The sequence below is a fragment of the Andrographis paniculata genome, unplaced genomic scaffold (genome assembly GCF_009805555.1).
Source record: "Andrographis paniculata isolate CXL003 unplaced genomic scaffold, ASM980555v1 Contig75END, whole genome shotgun sequence".
NCBI lineage: Eukaryota > Viridiplantae > Streptophyta > Magnoliopsida > Lamiales > Acanthaceae > Andrographis > Andrographis paniculata.
In genome coordinates, this window is record NW_026137612.1 from 3,021,066 (window position 1) to 3,037,897 (window position 16,832).

The window sequence follows — 16,832 nt, forward strand, 5'->3', positions numbered from 1 at the left end:
CATGTAATACAATAGATGTAAGTTCCGTCACTCAGCCCGTCTTTTTATATCCCGAGACGTCCCCTGCCTCAGATGTGCCATGCATACCTGAAACAAATATTTTTCTTAAAAGCAGTCTAAAATTAAATCCATTTTAAGAACTAACGTGAAATATGTCATTTCCTACCTTTTTCAAATAAAGTCTAATTCCTGCCAATCATAAAATACGTGTCATATTATGCCAATAGTGAAATGATGCAACAAAGATATCAAACTCGACAACAATGCACATCCACATATATATATACATCCGCCGAAGTGAGCAGCCGGAATAACCTCGGCTCCATAATCATAGGCTCATTACATCTGTCTAAGTGAGCAGCCGGAATAACCTCGGTCCCGTAATAACAAGCTCACTAAACCATTATCAATAAATAGCCGTACAATCCTCGGCTCAAGGAAGGACCTGATAAACCCATAATAATATAACGGTCGTCCGGTCACTCCCATATACCCACCATACGACTCCCACAATCAATACATGGATAGCCGAACATTGTCGCCATTAACCACAAGACGCCCCATAGTCTTTAATAGCGAAAATAGGACCCCACTCACTAGCCCTATCCCGTGTAATGTAGTAGATTCCGTGCAACCCGGAATCACCCAAGGGAAACCCGGAAACTCAACTCCTCCTCGCATGCCCTAACGTGATCAAGTTTGGAGTTTGGCATATAATCCTAAACTACCGGCAAACCTCACCAGTGGCCAGCCCAATGAGTGGAACAACACCGAACACGAATGATTAGACCAAATAAGTCTCAACTACAATGGGTCTAATCCCTGAATGACTGTGCGACTAAGTCACCCAGTTGTCCGATTACTATCGTCCACTATCGCCAAAGTGTTACAGTACATCGGGGTCGAATATCCTAACCCCAGATGCTGTCCTCGCCTAGCACTACCGCACACGGCGACTAGACGATAAATCCATATATCATATCTGATAAACCGTGCAATATGTGTGCAGCATGTCAAATAAGTGAATTTCTTGAAAAGGGCTGGTGAGACAGCTCACCTATCCTCCTTTTCATAAATTCACCCACGCGATCAAATACATATATCAAATATCATTAACCGTGAAGTCTCCCACATGCATACGCACACACACATATATATAAATATGTACATGCACTGACAAAATGATTCACGTAATATCATATTAACATATTAATTAGAATCGCATGCAACATGCATATCTAATCTCTTAAAATTACATTTAATTCCTTATTGCTTACCGCTTATCGACACTCCCTAGCTTTTGCAATCTTACCGAAATCTTCTCCAACGTACACCTGTCTCATTATTTACTCAAATCAGCTGAGCTATATGCTTATTCATAGGAGCTACCTGCTTATTCAAAAGCTAATTTCTATAATTAGCTCGTTGGGTTTCAAACTTTTATATTTAGTGGACTACGATATTCTAGATATAAAACTCTTATACCTCATAATATTTATATCGCCTGATTATTAAATAAAAATACTTAAATATATGAATAAACAGACAGATGCAGTACACTGTCATGTTCAATTCGGCTCGGATCAATACGAAATTCTTAGAATATAATGCTAGGACTACGAATAGGCTATTAGCTAAAGAAATTCGTCGATTAAATAGCCAAATAGCCAATTATAAATTTTTAAAGAATTTCTAATTTAATATCTTGAATATCTAAATTCATATTAAAATCCATAATTATATTGTACGCAAAACAAGGAATACAATATCAAAGTCAGAATCGAAATCGGACGGCTAAAACTATTTCTTTCTTTTTTTTCTTTCTTTCTCTTCTTCTTCGTCCTGCGGAGGTCTGCTTCTGCCTTTCTTTTCTTCACATGGGTTTGCTTGATTTGTATATATATACATATATATTATATTATATTATATTATTATTATTATTATTATTATTATTATTATTATTAAACTTCATTATCATCACTTTCAATATTATTATTATATTATTATTATTATTAAACTTCATTATCATCACTTTCAATATTATTATTATATTATTATATATATTATATTTTATTTTTATCTTTATTGATATTTATCCGTTTAACAGTCTCTATAATTATAATCAATATACAAAATAGGAATAAAATTTATTCCAAAATATTAATTTCTTGATCCCAAAATATTATAAAAATATTTATTTGATATAATAATATTATTTTATACATTCCAAAATCGGGGCATTACAGCTGGCCAATAGAATTTTTTCTGAAATAATTTATAAGTTTTGGTGACACCAAAGTGTCTCATAAGTCCATCTTCATGGGATTTATTAGTAATCATAGGTCCAAACAATCCTTTAGGCATGATCTCTATTATATACAACTCACACAAAAATCCATAAAGAAAAAGGTTCTTATTAAACCTAGATTTTTGACATCTTGAGAAAGATTCAACAAAGTCTAAATTATTCTCATTTAAGTCTTTCATAAATATAGAACCTATCAATCGTGATATCAAGATAGCATGTGGATATGTAGGCTTAGACAAAACATCAACAACTATATTCTCTATCCCTTTCTTGAACTTAATTATATAAGAAAATATTCTAATGAATGTAATCTGACGAGTATGCCTCTTGTACAATTGAGATTGACTCTTAGTGTGCTTAAGGGAGTCGTGATCAATGTACATAAAACTTTTCTTAACACGTAAGTAATGTTGCCAAACCATTTGGGCTCGAATGATCACATACACATCTTTCTCGTATGTTGGAGAATTCAAGGCAACTTTATTTATTTGCTCGTCGAAACAGTCACTTGGCATTCAACCCCGTAACAACATATCTCCATGAAGCTTTGGTGGAAGCTTCATAAAGGTTCCTCATTATGGGCACGGGCGATGCGGCACAAGTACTTTCGTGGTTCTTTTTCGGGTAGTGCTCCTTGTCGGAGCTATGATAGTCCAGTATGGAAGCGCTTGTCCCGTGTTAAGTATGAGGTGAATTCATAGATCTATTGGACGTTAGGCCGAGGGAAAGTTATTTTTGGGATGATAGATGGTTCAGGGAAGAGCCCCTTTCAGGCTTCCGAAAGGATAGACTACCGCCGCTGATATTAGTTTGGGATATGTGGACTGGTGACTCGTGGGATGTTGGGAGATTACAAGCGTATCCTCCGGAGTCGCTCGTTCAACGTGCTATGGAGGTTCCTATTTATAGGAAATCCCGGAGCGGCAGCTGCGACAGGTATTATCTGAGATTCGGCAGGAGTAGTAATCATTGTGTTTCAGACTCTGATTTTGCAGGCAACAAACACTTTGGCAAAGCTGACTGCAATACAAACTGAAGTTGAGATAGTGATTGTTCGAGGACTAATGCCACTATGGATTGAGACAGATTCGACAAGATGCATCTCTCTGATCTTCTCCGGGACGTGCCAATGGACTATCCAGCGATGCCTTATGTGTATACTACTGCTGCTTAGGGATTCGACTTGGCGGATATCTCATATATATAAAGAGGGGAACCGTGTCGTGGATGCCTTAGCGACTTTAGTGGTTTCTCTACCAATTGTACGGACACTTCTCCCGACAGATATCCCTTCATTGATCAGATGCCTCATTCAAATGGATGCAGAAGGTCTTTTGAATTTCCGTTTCAGGTAATAGGCTTCACCCTTCTTACTTGTCTTTGGGACACTTATGCTTAGACTTGATAGGCTTAGTGTTGGTTGGTGTTGATGTCTTAGGCTTGTTGCCTTTGGCTTTTGATACTTACACTACCTAGGCTTGTCTGGTCTGCTTGCTTGTCTTGGATTGTATAGCTTATATCAGCAGAACTACGCATGGCTTGATCTCGTTCGGGTACGTAGGAAGCCCACTTTGGGCGCAACCTTTGCTATAAAAAAATTTATAAATTTTTTGTCAAATGTTAAATAAAAATTAGAAACTTTAAGAATAGGTGCAGGTGTGTATGAATAATCAAAATACTCAAATGCATTCCCCCAAATAAAGTTTTCATCCTTTTGTATCACAATATCAAAGGTGCGGCAATGTGCGTAAGGATGGATCTAAAAAAAAATTGGGAACTTGGAATTGGATTCCTTTCATCTCCTTGGGGTTATCCTTATATGTTGGTTGATTTGGTAGTCGAACTCAGGGGATGAAATTAATTGGATGCTCAATTCTTCACAATGGTCTCAATCATTTAGGTAGATCATCAATAGAGGCAAAAAAAAGTTTCTGAAAAACAACACAAAACTCGGGTAATAGGTTAAATTTAAAATATTGAAGTGGTAGGAAATAAGACTTATACATATAAATGTTGTGCCTATCGATTTATTCCCCCCGTACGGATCTACAATAGTTTAAAGTGGGTGAATCCTCCCCAATATTTGCACTCAATTCGCTAACACTCAACTCACTTCCCTCACTCCTTTTTGTCTCACATTTCTCTCGTGTTTGACTGTCTTTTCTCTTATTCGATTCACCCTCTTGTATTTTATTAAACTCGCGGACATGACTTGGTGGTTTTTGTACCATTTTCTCGTCTTCGGACATTAAAGTGAATGTGGTCATCTCACCATCATGAACAGAAACCTCATCAAACTGCACCAGTAGCCTAAGTAAGAAGTTGCATGCTTCCACGGGAACTATATTGCTCATCGTCTTGTGTTTGTGGTTGTGAATATAGCAATCCAAATCAACTCCCTTATTCACATTCTTTTTACGGAGTTCTTGTGCGTATTGGTAAAGCTCTTGTTCATACCAAGATGGTATAAATCTTTTACTCATCGCTCTTTTAATGTCTCCCAAGTAGTTATGGATTTTTTTTCCTTCTTCTTTCTCTTGCTACAGATTTGATCCCACCAACTCAAAGAATAATTAGTAAACTGATGTACAACAACTCGTACCTTTTGTTCGTCATTGTATCCATAACAATCGAATAAAAGCTCTATCTTACGCTCTCAATCGAGGAATGTGTCGGGGTGGTCAAAACAACCATTGAAACTAGAGATGCATTGTAATGGCTCATGCGCTTGGGGTCTACATTTGGTTTTTCTCCACTTGTCATCAAATTTAGGTAGACATCTTTCATGAGATATTCGTCTTTTCGACTTTGGGGTGTGACGTCGAGGACTAAGAACTTCTGGTGGGCCAACCGTGGGCCTAGATTGTGTTGTAACAGTTAGACAATCCAACTTTTGGTTTAGTCCGGAAAATTTTTCATTGCTCTTTCTTGTTACCGCAGTATCAACGACATCATAGATGAGTCTTGATTCTATGAGAATTTGTTGTCTTCCATTGCCTCATGACATGATTATACATAAAGATATATATATATATATATAGCACATTAGAAAAAAATAAGGATGACCTCACTTAGTTTTCTCCTCTCAGATAATAATCTCTCTAGGATGTAATGCACTCTCTACAAAATCACTCTTTTTTCTCTCAATTCGTGTATCACTCAACACAGGTGTTCTTGCTAATATTCTTGCCTACTCTCAATCTCAGAAAGTTTTAGAGAAGATTCTCTATTCGAAGCCATTAATCGATACATAGCACATGTGCGCATTAACTCTAAACACAAAGATATGGGAAGAATGAATAAGGAGATACTAGAAAAAGAAATTAGGAGAAAAATATGAAAAGAAGTGGAAAAATATAAGAATGAATATGGAAATATTAAACAAGGAAAATTAAGAAAAAAAAAATATGGAAAGAAGGTAAAACATATAATAATATATAAAAATATATTAATATTATATAATTAGAAAAGGAAACAAAATATTCTCAACCAGTTTTCGACTTCTCTTAATTTTTTTTCCAATTTTTTCAGCTTTTTTTTTGTATTAACTTTTTTTTCTCTTTTTTTTTTGGGATTTTTTTTCTTTAGTTTTTTTTTGTTTTTTTCTCCTTTTTTTGGGATTTTTTTTTTAAAATTAGACCCGTGATATCAACCATGAAATTGTATCAACTAGCTCTGATGCCAGATGATGCAAATGTAACCGAAAGATTTGAAAACTCCCAAACTATAAGAAATACAGAAATAAAAATATGCATAATTTGGTGGAATAATATAGATGAAAGAATATGGATAAAAAGATACTTTGGTTTTTCGATTGACAAGATTATTCGGATAGGCACCATGTGAAAAATAAGCAACACGCAACACAAAATCTCTAAACCAAACAAGGAATAAAGAATAATAATCTAGATTCTCGATCCACATGGTTGGTCGGATGAGCATCACGTGAGAATTAGACAGCACACAACACAAAATCTCTAAACCAATCAAGGAATGGAGTTGACGCAACAAGCGGTCTAACACCAATTGAGAAGCGGCGAATTGTCTCAAATCACTCGAAAACAATCCAATTTTAAAAGACTACCGAGGATTGCATCGCACAATCTTGAATAATCAAGCAAACAAGAATCACTCTTGAAAGCAAATAAATTTTATAAAAAATATCAAAAAGTTTTCGTTACGAAATGAAGGGACTGCTGTATCAAGCTGTTGTTCCCGCTGCAAAATATCAAAAAATATCCGTTGGAGACTCTTAGCTGTATCAAGCTGTTGTTCCATAAAGATCGCGTTCTGCTGGGTGATGGCCGAAAGTGCCTTCAGAATCTCTAATTAAGACGCACCCAGGCTTGCAGCTTGAGTCTCCAGCGCTTTTACGCACGCTTCTAGCGCGGAGCTCACCCTCCTGCCAGTGGCCAATACCTCAGCCAAATTCCTTACATGTGTATCTATCAATGTTTGGATTATTAGGTTTCGGCTGAGCATGGCTTCATCGAGTTCGTCCAGTCATTTTTCTAAACTGTCAAATGTAGCACGGGAGGCTGATGTGCTTGCCTCCGCGGGTGATAGTGACTGTCCCTCAGACTCGGCCGAACTGATGTCCACTGGCTCATTCTCCTTTGTGGAATCGGGTGCTGGTTTGGGAGTAACGTCCCTCAGGAACACAAGTTGCCTCGCTGCCTCATACTCCAGCTGTTCTGCTTTCTTCTGCTCCAAGTACTTCCTGAATCATAGCTGGATTTGGGTCAGTGGCTTCCAATATTTTAGCAACTTGGCCAACACCTTTATCTTTCTCTTCTTCTGCCGCTAGCGCTCTCGCTTTTGTTGTAGCTGTTGCATTGCGGCGAGCAGCTGAGCTTGTTTTTCCCGAAATCTCCTTTCCTCTTCATCCTCCTCCTCATCGAAGATTGTTTTATCATATTTTTCTGAGGCTGGAGTCAGAGTTTCTTCAAGTGTTCCAGTTTCTACTGGTGTTTTGGGACTGGATGGCATTGGTTCTCCTTCTGCCATCCCTGCCATCGTCTATATCACTTGCGGAGACACCTGCAGAATGGGAAGAGTTGTTATGACTGCCTTGACCTTTTCGGTTTCATTGGCAGCTTCAGCGGTTGTGGTAGCGGGGACCTCGGCGGGTTGTTCTTTTTAGGATTTAACTGTGACATCGATCCCGCAGATGGTTTCTTCAGTGATTACAGTCTCCTGTTCCTGCCAACTCCACCAGCAGTAGGCTCCGCCGCTCCCGGCTGGTTGACGGGGGCAGGTTCATTGCCAGTTGGACTCGGTGGTTTGGGTGGCACCCTCTCTATTGTTGGCCTTGCTGGTGAAGGTCTTTCGGGTTGAGTAGTGGGTTCTCTAATAGTGATCCCCTTCCTTAGTCTGGACAGTGGGATCGTATCCTCATTTGCTTCTTCTTCCACCGCTTTATCCTTCCCCTTCTCCTACCTTGTCGCTCGCCGAGGGGGTGTTGGATTTTTTCTAAGTGCTACTTTCACCCTTTGCTTCTTCTCGATAGGCTCCGGAACGGGGTCTTTTTTCCGCTTTGACCTCTTTTCACCAGCTGCTGTGACGAGGACGTCAAATCTTCAAGCATTCAAATGCCCGTGGGACCCATCACTCAAAGCCGAGCTCGTCAGTTTCAAAAATCCGTCACTGCGTTGGAGACCACTTAGCCCTCACCTATGGAGAATCAATTTAAGGATGATGCTTGGAGACCACTTAGCCCTCACCTGACGCTCCTTCAATGGGACCCGCAAGAATCCCAATTGAAAGATCAAGAGAATCGCTAATCATGGAAGATTATCAAGGGAATCATCACTTATGGAGAGAATCGCTAATCATGGAAGATTATCAAGGGAATAATCACTTATGGAGAGAATCACTAATCATGGAAGTATATCAAGGGAATCATCACTTATGGAGAGAATCGCTAATCATGGAAGATTAACAAGGTAATCATCACTTATGGAGGCTTCTATAAGTTACCTTAATATATATTTTCTTTTATTATAAGTTTCCATATAATATAATTTCATATCTTAAACTTTCCTAATTATTTATTTCCTTATAGTAAACTTTCCTTTTGGTTTGTTTCCTTTATTATTTGTTGCCTTTTATTTTCCTCAAGGACCTCTATATAAGGTCTTTGCCTATCATTGTAATTGGAACCTTTTTTACATCTTGAATTAAATTTCACTTTTATAATTTTCTAGTGTTAGGGAGTGATTTCCTCGCATTTAGAATCTCAAATCGGGTCTTTGGAGTGATTCCATCGGTTCGTGGCTTCCAATCATTTGCAGTGGGATTTAGCCTATTGTTTGTGTTTTACCTATGGATTGATTTCAGGTCTGAGACTTATTCTCGTGGTTGGTTATCATCTATACTAATTCACATTCTCTGCACTATCTTTTCTTCTTCCTTCTCTTTTCTTTTATTCTTATTCTTAATCTATTTGTTCTATTGAACTTTGTGGGTAAGAAAAATATATATGGTCATAATTATACGCGGCCGGGCTGTGTTAAGCTGCCTCCGGGGCCTTTCCTCCCTTATCGCTCCTGGCCTTCTCTACACCGAATAGGCCTCCTCTATCTCCCGAGCGAAGCGGAGGGACTCATCTTCCTCGTCGGCGGGAGTTTCATTGGAGATTGTTAGTTCTGAGTCTGGTCCTGCAACAGCCTCTTCCGGATCGGCTTCGGGTGCCACTTCTTCTCAAATTATTTCCTCCCCCACAACTTTCATCCTTCTTTTTGGTGGAGGTGGAGGAACAGCCGCTTTCACCTTCCTCTTTTTCTGTTTGGGGATGAGGGTGAACCCCTTAGACTCCAGCCAAGATTTGTGGAAGACCGCTGGGAGTAGCGGCTTCATTTGTAGATCTGGGGCTGGAGTGGGAAAATCAACGCCCGCGCATTGGTATAGTTCTGTAATCAAGGTCCCGTGGCCCAGTGTTCGTTCCACCTTTCTTCTTGCCCAAATATCTATGCCGATAATCGCGCCCAAATCAATATCAACTTTTTCCTCCAAAATTGAGCGCAAGGCAAGGAGGAAATCATGACGGATGTCTGTGGTGTGAGTGGTAATGATTATTCAGCTCGGCGACCACTTGACCCATTCGTTCTTCTCTTCATCCACCGACCCGAATTTCGGATTTCTCTTGGCACATTCTGGGGTGGTGGCGAAGGTCCTATAAAGTATCTGCAGCTCAAGTGAGATGCAGTCCTCCAATGCCTTAAGCCTGCTCTCCATCTCCTGGGTGGGGTAGTGGTGTTCCCAGCCTAGGACCCAATTGATCTTCCGCGCTGAAGAGTCTACCCATCTTCCCCGAACATATACATTTCATAGACTGTTAGTTTGGCTCAGATTTGCCTAAAATTCTCTCACCAGTGACACGTCCATTGGGTCCTTAGGGTTCTGGATCAACCAGGTCAGGCCCCGCTCCCTCAGCCAGTCGGCAAGCGGGCCCGAGATCTTCTCGGGGTGAAATCCTCTCTCGTAGACGATCCCCATTGCTTTTGCCTTCTCATACGCCGCCGATGCCTCAATGTTCATAAAATGGACATAGTCAAACTGCTTGGATCTCAACATGTCCTTGGCAACATCGGCGGCGTTCTTTTTTGAAGTTTTCTCGCTTTTGAAGGCCTTCATTCTTTCTCTGATCTCTTGGTGAGCAAATTCTTTCCTCAGCTCCTTCAACTAGAAGTCCTTTAGTTCCTCATAATCTAACCACCAGTCGCTCACCGGATACCTTTGTTCTATTTCCTCAGTGTATTCAAATCTAAGGTAATCCTCCGAGAACTCTGGGATAAATTTTCTGAATGGAATAGACTTAAGTTTTCTGAGCTTCCCCCAGTCCTCGGTCAAATCCAGTAGCCTTCTCCTTCTGTAATATGCCTCTGGCAGTGCTGGTTCCACAAATTCAGCCCCCGAGGTTGTAGTTACTACCTTCTGCCCGTCTGTAGATTTGATTCGTTAAATCCTCTTTTCAATTTTCTCCTCAATCCTCTCGAACTCCTTGCATGATGCTTCTCGCTTGCTTGGATTTATTTTGTTGGCTTGTTCTGAACCTAGGGTTTTTCAAATTTATATTTTTTAATTTGGGAAATTTATGAATCCTGCCTCATTAGTTCCAAAATGCAAACAATATTCATATACATGCAATAATTTCCTAAATCTCAGTGATTTGAACCCTAACTCCTCCCCCTCACAACAAAACAGAACACTTCAGTAAGTATCTCCTTGCGAAAAAAATGAGAAAATCACAAAACAGCGCCCAAACATACAGATTATTGTAAAACTGATCCATGCGAAACAAGCATATCAATTATTATATCTAAATCTAACAGATAACAAACTTAGATTCACATAAATCGAAGATATAAAAATTTTCGCAACAGTTGAAGAACAGACAGTTTTCGTGAAAATAATATTTGATTATGCGTTATTGTGCATCAAATCAGAGAAAATCAACCATGAAATCAAAGTTATTGACTAAGGTTAACCTAGATCTTACCTTAAATTGAGCTAATATTGGCTGAAGAATCGAGATTTTTGAATATTTGTGCACGGAGAAATGACGGTTACTGAAGCTTAATGAGGAAGTTATTGTATGGTAAAAGTGGAAAATAGCTGTGAACTGGGGTATTTATAGAGGACACTGGCACTTATATGGAGGGGTGAGCGAAGCAGTGACTGGTCCACTGTATATTAATATAAAGGTATAAGGGTGGGATTTCAGGGCCGGTGAGCGGTTAAAGCAGTACTTCTAAATACCTATGGATGACACACAAGCGATGATGAAAGCGGTACTGGGTGAGCGGTACTGCTCTTCTAGTATGTATCAGAAGGAGGCAAGTGAAGCGATGATTGGCTTGGGTCAGGCTTAGGTTAGAAGTTAAAATTCTAACTATTTTTCCTAAGAAGGTAAGCGTTAGACTACTTCTAAAAGCAATAATCCTAACTATTAAAGTAATAACAACTATTCTATAGAAAGTGGTGCCTAACACTGTAAATTCTAACTATAAAAGCAATAAAGAAAGTTGTAGATCCTAATTATGAAAGCGGTAAAGAAAATTGTAAACTCTAACTACGAAAGCGGTAAAGAAAATTGTAAGGTTGACGTCTTTGGGATAGGGCACTCTGGATATCGTTTGTAATTCTATCACTGAGCGAGTTTCTGCACCTCCACCAGATTAATATCTGCATTGGCCCGCTGCATAATAGGCCCTTCAATATATGGTTTCAGTCTCGCTCCGTTGACAAGGAAGGAATCGTTTTCCCTAGGGTTGTCTACATTACTGATTCTTATGGCTCCACTTGGCAGAACTAGTCTGACTATATATGGCCCAGTCCACCGTGATCTCAATTTCCCTAGGAATAAGTGAAGCCTAGTATCGTATAACAGAACCTTGGATCCCTCAGTAAATTCTTTCTTCTTCAACTTCCTGTCGTGATAGAATTTCATCATTTCCTTATAGAGTTTTGCGCTCTCATATGCAAGGTATCGGAACTCAGCCAGATCGAGCAACCGTTCGGCGCGCTTCTCCTGCGCGGGGAGAAGATCAAAGTTCAAATATTTGATAGCCCAATACGCATGATGCTCGAGTTCCAGAGGTAGATGGCAAGCTTTTCCATACACAAGTCTATATGGGAACATTCCTATTGGAGTTTTGAAGGCTGTTCTATATGTCCACAGCGCATCATCCAATTTTTCTGCCCAATTCTTATGACTTTTATTTACTGCGGTCTGGAGGATATGCTTGATTTCTCTATTTGAAACTTCCACCTAACTGTTTGTTTGTGGGTGATAGGGGGTAGTTAGATGATGAAGAACACCATATTGTTGAAGGCAAGTTTGCAGCGCCTTATTTACAAAATGGGTGCCCTCATCGGTTATGACAGTTCTTGGGACCCCGAACCTTGGGAATATGGTATATTTTAGGAAGCGGATCACTGATCGAGCATCATTTGTTGGGAGCGCTTGCACTTCGACCCACTTGCTCACATAATCCACTGCCACAAGAATGTATAGTTTCCCATTCGAGTTCGGAAAAGGGCCCATAAAATCTATCCCTTATACATGAAAAAATATCCACAAACAAGACTCCAGTTTGGGGCATCTCATCCCACTTTGAGATAGAGCCCAGTCTCTGACACTTGTCGCAAGATTTGGCAAAGACATCAGCATCATTCTGTAGGGTAGGCCAAAAGAAGTCTGACTCCAAAACTTTGGCTGTTGTGCGCAGGCCAGCGAAATGCCCTCCTACATGGGACCCATGACATTCGTTCAAAATTGGCGGGATCTCAGATTCCGCTACACAGCAGGGGATTATCACATTTGAGCCGATGTTAAACAAATATGATTCATCCTAAAAATAATCCTTTGCCAATCTGAGAAATCTTTTCTTTTCCCTTTGTATTGTATGTGCAGGGAACTGGCCCGTGATCAAGAAATTTTCCAGGTCTGCAAACCAAGGCTCCTTCGCTTGAACTAGGAACAACTTCTCATCTGGGAATAGTTCATTGATACCAGGAGATATGTCCTCTGTTTGCCTTAATCTGCTAAGGTGGTCTATAACGTGATTTTCCTTTCCTTTTCTGTCCTTGATCTCTATATCGAATTCTTGGAGCAACAGCACCCATCTGATCAAGTTGGTCCTTTGTCTCCTTCTCCATCAAATATTTGATTACTGCATGATCTGTATGAACAATGGTCTTGCTTCCTAGGAGATATTGCCTGAATTTCTCGAAAGCGAAGAGAATAGCTAGCAGCTCATTCTCGGTTGTAGTGTAATTCTTGTGAGCAGACTTCAATGAATTACTTGCGTAGTAAATAAAATTTAGCTTGGATTCCACTTTGTGTCCTAGCATAACACCGACGGCATAATCGCTTGCATCCGTCATCAACTCGAATGGCTCGCTCTACACTGGTGCAGAAATCATGGGAGCGGTGGCTAGCTTTTCCTTTAGAATGAGGAAATCCTCCTCCCACTCATTTGACCAATCAAAGTGAGTATCCTTGCACAACAGTGCAGTGAACGGTTGTGTGATTTGACTGAAGCCCTTGATGAAGTGGCGGTAAAACCCCGTATGTCCAAGGAAACTTCTTACTCCCTTCCATTCGAGTGTGCTGGCATATTTTCAATTACATTAATTTTGGATATGTCTACCTCTATCGCGGCAGCTGAGATCTTATGGCCTAAAACAATTCCTTCATTTACCATCAAATGACACTTCTCCCAATTCAACACGAGGTTAGTCTCAATGCAGCGGAAAAGTACTTTTTCCAGGTTATTCAGGCATCTGAAAAACGTCTTGCCATAAACCGAAAAGTCATCCATAAAAACTTCTATGCAAGAGTCCAGAAGATCACTAAATATATGGTACATGCATAGCTGAAAGGTGGTTGGAGCGTTGCAAAGCCCAAACGGCATCCTCCTATAGGCGAACATACCATACGGAGAAGTAAACGTTGTCTTCTCATAGTCCTCCGGCTTGATGGGAATCTGATGGTAGCCTAAGTAGCCATCGAGAAAATAGTAGTATTCATGTCCTGCGAGCTTCTTCAGGCACTGATCAAGGAACGGCAGAAGAAAATGGTCCTTTTTTGTTATAGCATTGAACCTCCTGTAATCGATGTATACCCTCCAACCAGTGACAGGTCTTGTCATAAAAACCTCCCCCTTATCTCTTGTCTGCTCGACGAAGCCTCCTTTCTTGGGGACCACCTGGGTTGGGCTGACCCACTGGCTGTCACTGATAGGGTGAATGATTCCTGCATCGAATAATTTGATTACCTCCTTTTTCCCTACCTCTTGCATGTTTTCATTCAAGCGCCGTTGAGGCTGTCTGCATGGCCGTGCATCAGCGTCCAGCCTAATATAGTGCATACACACCGCTGGGTTGATTCCATTTATGTCAGTGATCTTCCATGCAAACGCTGCTTTTCTTCTTTTGAGAAGTGAAACGAGTTGAGCCTCCTGGTCCGGCAGTAGTGAGGCGGAGATTATCAGCAGATAAGTTTCCTTCAGGCCAAGGTATATGTATTTGAGGGGCTCAGGTAACTTCAACTCATCTTTGATGTAGGCATCGCTCGCTGGTTCTTTCTTCTCTTTCTCAATAGATTCAGGGGGAGTTGTTCTTGTATCGCTTGCCCCACTAGAATCCATAACACCGTCCAGCTTGAGCGATCCATTATCTGAAATTTCTTCCAGAGTTTCAAGTGTCATATAGATCTAAAAAGTTGATAATTCATTTAACTCATCGATAAAATCACAATTTTCTTCTTGAGGTTAGCGCATTACTTTGTTCATGGAAAATGTGACTCTATCTCCACCTAAGCTCAGTGTGATTTCGCCTTGGGCGACGTTAATAGTTTCTTGAGCTGTGGTACGAAAGGTCTCCCCAAAATGATTGGAATTTCGCGATCTTCGCTCATTTCCATTATTATGAAATCTGCAGGGAAAATAAATTTGTTTACTTGCGTTAGTACATCACAAATAATTCCTTTTGGAAGTCTTATTGATTTGTTTGCAAGTTCAATTACAGTTCTGCATGCTTTTAATTCATAATGCCCTAATTTGGAGAAAAGCGAAAAAGGCGTAAGATTGATACTTGCTCCTAAATCACATAATGCCCTAATCGGCTCTAAATTTCCAATAGTACAAATAATGATAAAATTCCCCGAATCACTTAATTTATTTGGGAGGTCTTCCTTAAATACGGCGCTGCACACACTCTCCAGTTGCACTGCTGCCGCTTCATCAGGAAATGCATGCTTCCGATTGATTATATCTTTTATGAACTTAGCGTTATGCGGCATATGTGACAAAGCATCAGCAAACGGTATAGTAACTTTAAGACTACAGAAAGTATGCACAAACTAATCAAATTCCTTGGAATTTTCCTTCTTCCCAAGTCTGGTAGGAAAGGGAGCCCTAGCCACAGGCTGAGCGGGACCCTTTTTCTTTTGTTCAGGTACCCCAGCGGTTGGTAACGCTCGCGGCTGGGAGGGACCTTCTTCCTCAGTTGGAATATGTATAACATTATCATGTACAGGAAAATTAGCAAAAAATGAAGTAGAAGAATGATTAGTACCTCTGTCTGGCAGCGGTGGCGATTGTGTTCGCTTTCCACTCCTTGTCTCAATGGTCTTCGCTTGATTCAGGACAGTCTCGACTGTCCCAGGCAACGTTCCCTTCAGCTTCAACTTCATAGCTTCAGCTATCTGCCTGAGCTGAATTTCAAACATCTTGATCGAGGTAGACGTATTTCATTTGAACTCCTTATTTGCGTGCTCGGTGTTCCTCCAAAGTTCCTCCAAACTCAACGGTTGTTGAGCCGCTGTGGGAGGTTGGGCGAAAACAAGTGCCTGCTGTGGAAAGTGGGGGGTCTGAAAGTACTGTTGTTGTTGTTGATAGAATCCCCCTTGATGATATTGATGCGTAGCGAACTGTTGCGGCTGTTGAAATTGTTGCTGGGGATGCGGTCCAGCGGCGCCTTGACTATGTCCTTTATGATATTGCTGGAACTGAAGAGCATTTCTGTTAGCCAAATAAAAGACCTCCGCTGGGTTCTGAGTCTGCTCAGATGAGCTTTCAGCAACCTGCGGGCTTGATTGGTCCATATAGGCGCACTCTTTAGTGACCGTGGCCTCATTTATTGCATGTTTGCCTTTGTTATGCCGGTCACGAGCTTAGATAGCTCTTTAACTTGAACTGAAAAACTATCAATCCGTGCCTTGTGCGAAACTAAAGCAAGGACCTGGTATAGACACCTCGATGGCTCTGGCCTGTTGGTCTCTGGCCAAGTAGTCTGATTGGCCGCCATTCTTTCTATCAAAGCCCTCGCTTCTGAGGCACACCGCCCCATCAGCGAGCTTCCTGTCGCTGCATCAAAGGACATCCTTAGTTCAGAAGTGATTCCTAAGTAGAAAATCTGCAGCTCCATGAAGTCAGGGATCTCATGATGAGGGCAGTTGCGGAGCAATTCCTTGTAGCAGCTCCAAGCTTTAGAAAGGGTCTCGTCACTCACCATCTTAAAACTTAAAATTTCATTTCTCTGATGAATGGTCTTTGATACAGGATGATATTAACTCACGAAGGCCTGCGCTGCTTCCTTAAAAGTGGCAGGAATAAGATAGAGATTATCGAACAATTTCTTAGTTTCTCCTCTTAAAGGAGAAGAAAACAATATTAAATTCGCAGCGTCCTCCATGATGCCGTGTGATTTGGAGGTGGCAACAATCCTATTGAAGTTCTGCAAATGCTCGTATGGACTTTCATTGAGCAGCCCATGGAATTGGCTCTGGCTTGCCAAGCTGACGAGTGCTGGCTTCACCTCATAATGGCCAGAGCCTCTGGGTGCAGAACTTGTAATCAGTGTATTATCCAGGAGGGACTGATAGTGAACGTCTATGGGGACTTCAGCAAGCGGGCGATTAGCAGCCCTTTGTCCCTCATGCCTCTGGTTAGGCTCAACAGTAGGTGGGGGAGGAGTGATGATGGCGGGTTTCGCAGCGGCGTTGGTGGCTTTAGCC

General features: G+C 40.8%; 2 protein-coding genes and 1 non-coding gene across 3 annotated transcripts; 1 reads left to right on the top strand and 2 right to left on the bottom strand.

The window, feature by feature from the left end:
* Positions 1 to 11,456: 11,456 nt before the first annotated feature.
* LOC127266357 (uncharacterized) lies at positions 11,457 to 11,951 on the bottom strand. The gene has a single exon (XM_051296573.1). It carries the CDS (start codon positions 11,949 to 11,951, stop codon positions 11,457 to 11,459), a length of 495 nt encoding a protein of 164 aa, XP_051152530.1.
* Positions 11,952 to 13,401: 1,450 nt separating this feature from the next.
* LOC127266358 (uncharacterized) lies at positions 13,402 to 15,545 on the bottom strand. The gene is made up of 3 exons (XM_051296575.1): positions 15,292 to 15,545; positions 15,030 to 15,156; positions 13,402 to 14,529 (listed from the first exon to the last, which is right to left on the bottom strand). The coding sequence occupies exons 1-3, from the start codon at positions 15,543 to 15,545 to the stop codon at positions 13,402 to 13,404; spliced, it is 1,509 nt and encodes a 502-aa protein (XP_051152532.1).
* A 708-nt stretch (positions 15,546 to 16,253) lies between these two features.
* Positions 16,254 to 16,359, top strand: LOC127266412 (small nucleolar RNA R71). Its single transcript, XR_007842135.1, has one exon. It is a non-coding gene; the product is annotated as a small nucleolar RNA R71 (small nucleolar RNA).
* The last annotated feature ends 473 nt before the right edge of the window (positions 16,360 to 16,832 follow it).

Bases quoted from the DNA above. Each gene is read 5' to 3' on its own strand.
- LOC127266357 (XM_051296573.1), bottom strand. From the start codon at position 11,951: ATGTTCCCATATAGACTTGTGTATGGAAAAGCTTGCCATCTACCTCTG.
- LOC127266358 (XM_051296575.1), bottom strand. From the start codon at position 15,545: ATGTTTGAAATTCAGCTCAGGCAGATAGCTGAAGCTATGAAGTTGAAG. The intron at 15,157-15,291 runs GTTACCAACCGC...TACTTTCTGTAG, and splicing joins GGTCCCTCCCAGCCGCGAGC to TCTTAAAGTTACTATACCGT. The intron at 14,530-15,029 runs GTGTGCAGCGCC...TCAACTTTTTAG, and splicing joins CAGCAGTGCAACTGGAGAGT to ATCTATATGACACTTGAAAC.